Genomic DNA, 10,687 nt, shown 5'->3' with positions numbered 1-10,687 from the left:
TAGCATACAATGGTCATCCACCATACTCAAACCATGAGATTTAGATTCTGGTTCTAAAACATATATTTTAGTTTTCACATGGTGTCATAATGACACATGCATGGTGAATGACAAATGGCATGACAATTGTATCAAACTAATGAAATAGTTCCTACATTTTTCTTTTTAATAATTGTCACAACAAATGGAACAAGGAGGATTAAACCATCATGAGAAAGATTAGACAATACTACAAGTCTACAACTGTGATTTTTGACAATAGATCCTGCATTAGCACAGTTTAAGCGAGAAAGTCACTAGTTGATCACACTTGAATTTAATTGCCACCTATTTTAGAGCTCATCAAAGTTCTTTTTCCAAATTTTGGTTAGCCAACCCTCTTTTTCGGTCTCCAACAAGGTCAACAATCTCTCAACAAAATATTGCAAAACTACAGTACTTCAACACAATTGTTGAGGTACTTTAGCTTTGCTAAATAATTTCTTTCAATTTTTTTAATTCCTCCACCAATAGTAATGATAATTAAAAAAAAAAATAGAATACTTAAATAAATAAAGAAAAAATAGAGAGTTTGTTAAAGTGTGTATTTAAAAAAGAGTACTACTTATTACACACTGGTGTGTACAGAGTGAATCGCCGCATCAGTTGAAAACATGATTTCAGTTAAATTGTGAAATCAATCTAGCTTATGGTTAGCCAAACTTTCCAAAAGCTACCCAAAAGCTACAATACCTCGTTAGTAGCTCGTAACATTTTTAAATTTTTAAATTTTCAAAAAAATTTGAGAGAAAGAGAGATGAGAAGATAAGTCAATTAACTGTATTGGGGTATGATTCAGGAGTTTTGTTTACTTCAATATTCTATTTCTGATTTGTTTCTTCCATTTTTAGAGCAACCAAATGGGTTCTAGACTTCAATAGTTTGTATAAGTGTTCATGGGTTTGTATGATTTTTGTTGGTATTTGATTTGAATGTATGAAGAGGAAGGTGTTTGTGAAGCCGATTGCAAAGAAGCAATCTAGCGTGGAGAGAGAGATACAATTGACTTAATGAAACCCTGAAGAACAGATAATACACTGAGTTAAGGTAGAAAGTTTGAATTTGCAAGCATGAAAAAATAAGGCTATCTTTTTTGTGTCAGCATCATTTCACAAACAATATTTTGATGTAAGAATTTTGTGTATGATTCTTGTAATAGATGACAGTAATGCAGCCATGTATCTTGCCATGGACGGATCCATTCATGGACTCGCCCCCCTAATTTTTTTTTTATAAATAATATAATTATATAACTATATATTTAAGTACTAATTTTAGTAATTTCGTTCAATAAAATTACATTTTGTCCCCCTTATTGATCATTATAAGAGAAATGCTACAGTTACAAACTTTTTTACAGACTATTGAGGCAGCAAATTCTTCCTAATTTGCATTTGGGTCCACCACTTATATCACTTTTTTATTTACTAATAACCAATAATCGCAACAAAAATTTGTAAAAAAAAATGTAGATCTAGTATTTTACTCCTTTTAAAGTCAATAAAAAAATTTATAGATCTAAAATCTAAAAAAAAAAAAATTATATACAAGCCCAAAATATTAGCCCAATAACAAAAAGTATCAATAGGCAATAGCAAAGCTAAAAAAGACTTTGAGACTAATCAAACAATTTTACCAAAAACAAATAACTTAGCCCTTTAAAAAATTTTAAACGAAATAATTTTGCCCTTACCAACAAAAGACACACTCTACATACATGGAAAAAAAAAAAAAATTTGCCAGCTAAGCAATAGAATAAAAAATTGAAGCCACCGCATATAACTAACAATAAAATTGCCCCTCCTAATTCTAAGTTTTGGTTCCATCCCTGTATCTTGCTATCTTTTTTTGAACACTTGGCAAAAATAATTGTTCAATTTCTAATTGAGTTCTTTTTCCTTGAATTTTCTCAATGTTGCCAAATGACCTGAATCTGAATTCGAAATCCATCTATTTCTTGGCACATTCCCTATTAATATCAAGAACTAAATCAAAGGTTTCGTCAGCAAAGAAACAAGAAAAATAAAAAATAAAAATAGAACAGAAAAATTTAAATCCAACGTTTCAACTTTCAAGTTTCAAGTCAATAACAAACTTTTTCCACTTTCCACCAATTTTTCAAAACATGCGTGGAATTGGTGGTAAAACTTCCTCACCAGGTTGAAGTCAAAGCTATTTTTCTAAATCTTCCACGAAACACATGATAAAAAAAATCCCAGCAGCCGTACATGACTATAACATCCAAAATTCATCATCAACGACAATTTATTTGGGATTTATTTGGATAAGTATTTCTCCAATCGTAGGTATATTTTTAGTTCCATGAATTTTTAATAGTTATGGTAGATTATATTTTAAATTCTATAGTTTGGGATGGTTTTAGAAGTTTCAAAGTAAACCCTATAATTAAAAAATGATCTATTTAAGCCATAAATTCATAACAATGATATTGTTAATGGAAAATACTTTTTTTAAGAAGAAAATGGAAAATACCTAAACAAAAAGATATCGCGTAGTTATGTAAATGCGTATGTACATAAATACATATCATAAGTATTCATGAATCACATAATACATATAGGTATATATTGTATGAATTGTATCATATCGTAAATTTGAAATTTATTGTTATGGATTGTGGGGGGAGAGAAGGAGAATAGAGAAGAGCTGGCCGAACTCTACTCTCCTCCTCAATCCAAACAAGCCATTAACAAACTATGTTTAAATTTTACACTTAAACAAAGCCTAACGCTCATGAATTATACTATACATATAGGTGTGTATTAATTGAATTGTATCATATTGCAAAATCTGAAATTTAATGTTACCGTTATCAATTGGATTGAGAGGAGGGAGGGAGGGAGGGAGAATAGATTCGAGAAGAGTTGACGGGACTCTACTCTCTTCAATCCAAATAAGCCGTATTTAAATTTTACACCTAAACCAAAAATTTAGTATTTTTTAGCTCCATGTTAAATAACAATCATTGTACTCCAAAATAGAGTTCATCTAAATTTTTTTTTTTCAAAAAAATCAGAAATTTCTTAACCTGCACGGTGCACGTGTCAACAGTAGATAGGCTCCGGATTACACGTTGTTGAGGCAAAAACGACAGCCGACCAACTCGCCGCTTTCCTTCTTCCTTTCCACGAGGACTCTAAATAAGCGAAGAACTGGGTCTCTCGAAATTCACCCTTGTCCTCATTTCATATTTACGTAAAACGCCACTCTACCAAAGCCAAAACTTTAACCGACCCACACTACAGTTCAAAACCCACAAGGGGCATTTTCGGTATTTTCTCTTAAGTTGTAACTTGTAACAGTTCAGGTCTGAACCGAACCGAAGCTTCCTTGTTCTCTCTCTGTCTCTGTCTCTCTCTGTTTAAGCTTTTTTCCTTTTAAAAAAACAGGGTTTTGGTATTTCTCCTTGTTTGACTCGGTGGAAACGATCTCTTTTGCTTCGAAATTTCAGACTTTGGAAGCTCATATCATCTTTCAAGATTGTTTTTAAAAAGGGTCTTTCTTGGATTCTTTGTTGATCAAAGGCATTGACTTTGTTGGTAAGGTTTTCGCTTTCTTTGCTTGGCAAATTTATGTCTTTTTGGAGTTTCTAATGGAGTTGTATTTGATTTTGCTATCTGGGTTTTGTTTTTGGATGTGAAAGAAGAAATGGGTTGGTCTTATTTTTCTACATAATTCAAGTTATCATGTGGTTTTGTGAATTTTGAAGGGTTGTATTTTGTGGGATTTGTTAATATAATCAGTTCAACTGCTTGTTCTGTTGCCTAATTTTATTGGCTTTGTAATTGTATTATGATTGACCTTTTTTATATGTGGATTTTGTTGTGGGATGTAATAGAACATATGGGTCAGATGTATTTGAATGTTGAAGATATCATTTTGGGAATTATTTTTTACTTTTTGTCATGTTTGCTCTTTTGTTTATGCATTTTGCTAATGGGATGGTCTTGAAGATGTTATAAAAGAAATTGGTCTTGAATATGTTGTTGGTTTGTGTCTAATGTTAAATATTGATACTGTTATTATTACTTTACTTTTGTTTTTTTTTTTTTTTTTAAACCTTTTCTTTTCCTCCCCCTTCAGATATTTCATTCTTGCAGTATTAGTGTAGGCCTAAATGATCTGAGAGCCTACGTTCAACGATCATTTAGGCCTGTTATCACTAATACTACATGATTTAGGCCTATACTGATACTACAGATATTTCATTCTTGTAGTATTAGTGTAGACTTCTTTCTGGCCATGTATTCATATTCTTTCCAGCATACGTTCAATGACTATTTAGGCCTGTATTTTTGTCGAAAGAGTTTCTGATTATCATATTTCATGTTTGTTGCATCATCATAATCTAATGGGGACAGTGGACAACTGGAACTAAAAAAAAAAAAAAAACAGCAGAGAATTGGAATTTCAGCTGATTTTTGGTTTTGTGTTTGTGTTTGTAGGGTTTTTTTGTTTTTTTTTTTTTTTTGTGGTGGTTTTTAAGCTTGTAATGTAAAGAGTATTTTGCATTTTGATTTGAAGTGTTGGTAGTTTCAGGTTGTTCTTCCCAAAAATAGTTTGCTAAAGGTCAATTAAGATGCGTGCACCAGCATTGCTTGCACAGTGTTTGCCTGGGTTGGTGCCCCATGACCGGGGAACTCACAGCGTGTCCTCCATTTCTGAGAGAGATCTGCATCTCCCTTCACCAGCTGTTGAGATTCTTCCATCAAAGGTATATCCCCTGTCCACAACATTAACAGTCCCAATCTAAAAGTGACAGCCGAAGGAAGAATTATTCACCACAATATAGTGATATAGTTCAGCTGAAGCTTTTGTTGTGAGACACGGAGTTAGAAATTGTGTTCAGAACACTGACGGTCTCCTCTTTCTACTCTGCAGACAGCTCACCCCTACAAGTATGCTGGAGAGAATGTAGATTTGCAAGGGCTCAATTTGTTCAAGGTATGCCGAATCCTTATTTTTGCAGTTGTGCTTGTCAGCATTTATATTTTCTCTTGTTTGTGCAAGTAAAATTCTTCATGAAAGATAATTGCAGTTGGTTGGTTGTTTGGTAATTGATTCTTTTCCATTTATTGTGACTGGACCAGGCTGAGATCATTCCCTTAATTTCTGTGTTTGAGACCCACCAAGAGAGAGAGAGAGGGAGATGTTAATGTAATCAGGATTCTGATATGAGTAGAAGGTGCCTGCTGGGATATAAGCTGTAGGTTTGAGACATGTACTGAAAGACAGAGTATATGTTGGGTTTTTTCCCCTTGTTTCCCAAGACCTGGGGAAAGGATGTTTGGACTTCCTCTTCCCACTATAGTGGATGGAGGCAAAGGTCATGAGTTCAAAACCCACTGACTGCCTTACCTAACCTTTTTATTTTTTTTTGGGGGGGGGGGGGGGGGGAGGTGGGGCTGCAGACTTGAGGGGGCATTGGAGGTTGGTGGGTTGAGTTCAATGTATTAACTTTACCTCTCCATGGAATAAAATGACAACATCAGAGCATGTCTTCTGCATATATTGTTTGTAGAACAGTCTGTTTAATAAACCTGATTGATGCCTTTTACGATCTCTAACAGGGAAGAGTTAGTGTTGCTGATATCATTGGTTTCAATGGTTTGGACATAATATCTTCAAAATCTGATGGTAGGTACCTGAAATTTCATTATTTATTTTAAGACAAAGATTAGCTTCAAACCAGTTTGGAGGAATCTTTTCCAATCCACTACATGGCGATTTATAAGACTATCCATCTGTATATTTTAACAGGTCACATGACTCATTAAAAAAGTCATGACGAAAACTATACATGAATGGTCTCTTCAATAGTCATATAATGGGTTGGAGAAAGATAGCTCCAAACCGGTTTGGAGCTCAAATTTTTCCTTTATTTTATGTGGATTTGTCCAATTCAAATCTTCCATTGATTAGGCTTTAGAATTACTAAGTCCTGCTTTAGTAATCTTGTTCTCTATACATGATTGGATATGTCAAATGATTGAAATTAAAGCTAAAAAACTCTTCCTTTTGTAGGATATTTGAAATCTTGGGACAGCTCTATCGATCTTGTTAATGTCCTCAAGCATGAGATTCGTGATGGACAATTAAGCTTCAGAGGCAAAAGGGTACTTGAGGTAATTGAGTCAAAGAGATTTTACTTGCTACTTCATGCTTCAATTTATTACTTTCAATCCTTCCCGATCTCATTTTTTTTTTTGATAAGTAAGAATGATATATATACGAAGGGTTACTCTATGCCTGAAAAAAACACAGAGCAACCGAGGAGCTACAAGAAAAAGAAAACAAAGAGAAACAAAGACAACAAGAAAATTAGAAAAGGAAAAGGGAGCAAAGAAAAGAAGGAAGGGAGTCACTAGACGTGAGTCCCCACGCGCGCGACCAATCAAAGAGAGTCCCACTAAAAAAAACAAGCAACTGTTCCCTAGAGCTATCCAAATCCTCAAAAGTCCTCCGGTTACGCTCCTTCCAAATACACCAAAGGATGCAAAGCGGGACTAAATTCCAGATCTGAGAAGAATGCTTCCCCAACCAATTCCACCAACCAAAGAGCATTTCAGGAATCGATCTAGGCATAACCCAGGCCAAGCCAAAAGCCCGATCTCATTTTGATGTTAGGAAGCTAGTTGATTCTATCAATTACTATTTTTTCTAGGGTTTTTCTTTGGATAATATTCAACACTAATAGGGAAAATTGAAGTATTCCTTTCGGGGTGTTCTTTGAGGGGAAGATATATATTTTGCAGGGATTGTCTTTCTCAAGAGAGAACCTGTAGATAATGGCTCTTTTTTGAGGGCTCATTCCTTTTCTAGAGAATATCATTATCACATCCAAAAAGGCTGATTTGGGTCTGCAGTTAGAAATTTTGTCAATGTTGGTTTAATTCAATATTCTTTGTATATAGACAAGTAATCTAAAATGCTTCTGAACTACATTTTGTATATATTATTTAGGCTACTTTGTATCCTTTTTTCACAAGCTAGTCTCATTTCAATAAAATTATTTTTACCTATCAAAAAGAAAAGAAAAGAAAAGGAAACCTTATTGCTTGCACATTTAAGAATGTTGGGTGATGATAACTTTCTCACTCATGTGCTGCTGTGATTAGTTTTCCCATGTGAAGAAATTAGAGTTGATAGTCAATTACTCCATTTGTTAGTTATTATGGAACATATTGAGAGTTAATTCGTCTACTTGGTGATTTTTACAGCTTGGTAGCAGTTATGGACTTCCGGGGATTTTTGCATGCTTGAAGGTAAATCCTATTAATTGATTGAGCCTTGGCTTCTTTACTTTTGGTGATTCTTGTGTTATACATCTACCTAGAAGTGCAAATACGATGATTTATTTTAGTTGTTCTTTCTCTCTCCCATCTACTTCCAGTTTCAATCTCTCCTAATCTCTAAATACGTAGGGCATTGCGCTGATTTCGTATGGGGATAATTTGTAATTGGGAATTACATGAAAGCATGAACATCTTGCATGTGTTACATTAATAATAATATATAAATATCAGTTGTTTGTAAACCAATGGAATTTGGAACTATCTTCAATTAATTCAATATCTTTCAGATGGTCTGTAGTTATATGCAGAGTACATATTGTAGATGGCCCTGTCTGGTCAAGTTGGTTTATTTTATATTTATTTATATATTTAGAAGTCATCTGTGCAAAATGTAACGCATACAAATTCGAATGCTTTTAGAAGATATACACTTTTATTTATAATTAAAGATATCCACTTTTAATTGAATTTTTATTAAAGCATAGTAGCCCCTTTGTATTGAGTAGGTTTCAAATTTGTTGGCTTAAATCATTGTTGAATTGGAATTATTCTTATTGGTGTGATTTAATTCTGTATATTTCTTATTACCTGTTTGCCTACACGTCAAATATGAGATGCATCATTCCTGAATGTACCATTTAAAGCTAACACGTTGTCAGATATTTTTGCATCATGTAGAAAACCTGAAATTAAAAACTTTAGTGAAAATTATATGAAAGCACCCTGGTATTTCCTAAAACATGGAACCCCCTTGGGGTTTTTTGTGTAACACTAAATCCCCTTGTGATATTGTTTTATGTGAAAATGCAGCTCTAAATTTTCACATTAAAAAAAAAAAACCTTGAGCTCTGTGTTACACCCAAAAACCTTAGGGGGTTTAACTCTTACACTCAAACTTCAAGGGGGTTCTGTGTTTTATGGAGAAATCACAGAGTTTTGTGTAATTTTCCCAAAATTTTATTTAGCAAAATGAAAGAGACAAAAGGGCATAAACTAGATGCTCTACACAGATGAACACAAGTGAATTTGGTTCTTGAATAATATACTTACCCTATATCTGATTCATTCTTGCACAGGGAGCTTGCACAGTGCATTTTCAAGACCTCAATGCAGAAACTATAAGATGCACAACCATACCAAATGTCCTTGCCAATCTGGAGCAAGCTCGGGACAAGCAGAGTAGACATCCAGAGAGCCCTCTGACACCTTCAAGACAAACTCTGGCCCCATCAGTCCACTTTTTTGCTGGGGACTGGGATGAGCTCCCCACTGTCCTGTCTGTTGTGAAGAGTGAAGGGTGTGAAGCAACACCAGGGATGAGCCTGAGCTTCTCCGAGGAGGATTTCCTTGATGGATGTAGTAGCCTAGATGGAAGCATCACAGGGCAGGAATCCACCTCTAGGCGATCAAGGAAGCTTTCAGGAAGCCGGGCATGGGAAAGGGCTAATGAGAATGATCAGTGCGAGGGTGGTTATGATGTTATTTTGATGACAGACATCCCATACTCGGCCACCTCTTTGAAGAAGCTATATGCACTGATGAAAAAGGTAAGTTTCTTTGTCTCTTATGATTCATTTGGTTATCTTATGTTAAATCAACGTACAAGATTCCAATCTTGACCATAGTGGCATGATTGATATGGTTTGTTTGTCTGTCTATCCTTGACAAATAACTCATATGAGGTTCAAGCATTCTGAGGAGTAGTGTATATGTTTTTTCAGTCATCTGGACATTGGTCAATGGAGTAGTTTTAATAACTGATGCATCTCATATGCCATCTCACATCTTGTTATGGGGTTGGAAGCTTTATCAACTTAGGTGATATTTTAACAAATCCCAAATAAATAAATTTGGAGGTAGTGCCAGTGGCATCTAGATATGTACATAATTGGAATCTAGCTTTATTGTATGTATAATGAGACCCTGTTACCAGAAATTGTGCTGCTTATTTTTTGCTTTCCGAGTGATATTACTTGTGTTGTTAACTTGTACATGTTGTAGCATGTCAAACTGAGCTTCATCCAACTCATTTTTTACTTATTTGCTTTGGATAACTAGTGTGTCAGGCCTCCATATGGAGTAGTGTACTTAGCCACAAAGAAGAATTATGTGGGCTTCAACAGCGGAGCACGGCACCTGAAAAATCTGGTAGATGATGAAGGCGTTTTTGGAGCACATTTGGTCAAAGAGATTGCTGATAGAGATGTTTGGAAATTCTTTCTCAAGTGAACAGGATATACAGAATTGCAGAAAAATAGTCAGTAAACTTCATTACAGGTTTTGAGATAATATTTGTTAATTTGTATAATATAGATCACAAATGTTCCTTTTCTCCTCTTTTTTTTTTTTTTTTAATTTATTGTGGTGGAGGTGGGAGGAGGAGGAAAGGCTTTGTTTTGTAATTTATGAAGTCCAAATGGGGAATTATGTTCATTTTTATTTTCTTGCCGTGCCTTCTGTAATTTTTACTTTCCCTCTTACTTTGACAAAAATTTGTTCCTTGTCAAAACTGTAAATCAAAAGATTTACTAATTTCAAAGTTAAATAATATTGTTACTTTGTTCTTCTTCTTCATCTGTATTTTGTGTCATATTATTTGGTTATGGCTGGAAGAGTTGAATATGGAAAAGCAATTTTGCAAATCTGATTTTGGGGTTAGATTTGTGATGATAATGTGTTAATATTCAAATAATTGTTTAGATGAGTTGGAGAAATTTGACAGTTATTTTTATTTTTATAAGCTATATGACACCTAGTAATACCTTTCTTACAAGGGCAGGAGGTATTATTATTTGATCTCAATCAATTAGCATTCACATTTGGCTCTGTAAAAATAATAAGTTTTAACTCACAAAATATCATTTTACCTATTTTATATAATCAGATTTGTGATGCATCTTACTTATCATTTTTTATTTTGGGAAACATCAATATTAAAATAATCTTTTTTTCTTTCTCATTGATTTTTTTTTCCCTCATTTTCATAGGGAAATCAACCCAACAACGCCTAACCACCACCTCAACACCTTACAAAACCCGATCAACTCATCATAAAACATAATCAACCCATTAACGCAATACACAAATTGCAAACCCAACACAAACCAACCATTGTAATCTAAATCCAACAGCCTTAGCCTATGCCCAGATCATTGCCCCCAAAACACAACCATGCAACCAAAACCCATCAACCATTGTAACCCTAACCCGTAACCACCACCAATATGAGACCATTGCAACCCACTTGCTGAGACCTATTGCCATTATGCCACAACCCTCAGATGTCGCAACCTATGCCGAGATCCATGCGTCCACTTGCTAAGTCTCACAGC

The 10,687-nt window shown here is 34.4% G+C and overlaps 1 protein-coding gene across 2 annotated transcripts; it reads left to right on the top strand.

The window, feature by feature from the left end:
- Positions 1 to 3,343: 3,343 nt before the first annotated feature.
- LOC142630901 (uncharacterized) lies at positions 3,344 to 9,927 on the top strand. Of its 2 annotated transcripts, none has more exons than XM_075804960.1 (8): positions 3,344 to 3,599; positions 4,600 to 4,774; positions 4,942 to 5,004; positions 5,631 to 5,697; positions 6,085 to 6,185; positions 7,281 to 7,325; positions 8,432 to 8,902; positions 9,414 to 9,927. In XM_075804960.1, exons 2-8 carry the CDS (start codon positions 4,640 to 4,642, stop codon positions 9,582 to 9,584), a joined length of 1,053 nt encoding a protein of 350 aa, XP_075661075.1. In that variant the 5' UTR covers positions 3,344 to 3,599; positions 4,600 to 4,639; the 3' UTR covers positions 9,585 to 9,927. The 2 variants fall into 2 exon arrangements, with proteins under 2 accessions (XP_075661075.1, XP_075661076.1); XM_075804961.1 differs by having other exon boundaries at positions 3,492 to 3,599; positions 4,594 to 4,774.
- Positions 9,928 to 10,687: the final 760 nt, after the last annotated feature.

This window comes from Castanea sativa, chromosome 4 (genome assembly GCF_040712315.1).
Source record: "Castanea sativa cultivar Marrone di Chiusa Pesio chromosome 4, ASM4071231v1".
Lineage (NCBI taxonomy): Eukaryota > Viridiplantae > Streptophyta > Magnoliopsida > Fagales > Fagaceae > Castanea > Castanea sativa.
This window is presented reverse-complemented; position numbering and strand designations above follow the sequence as displayed.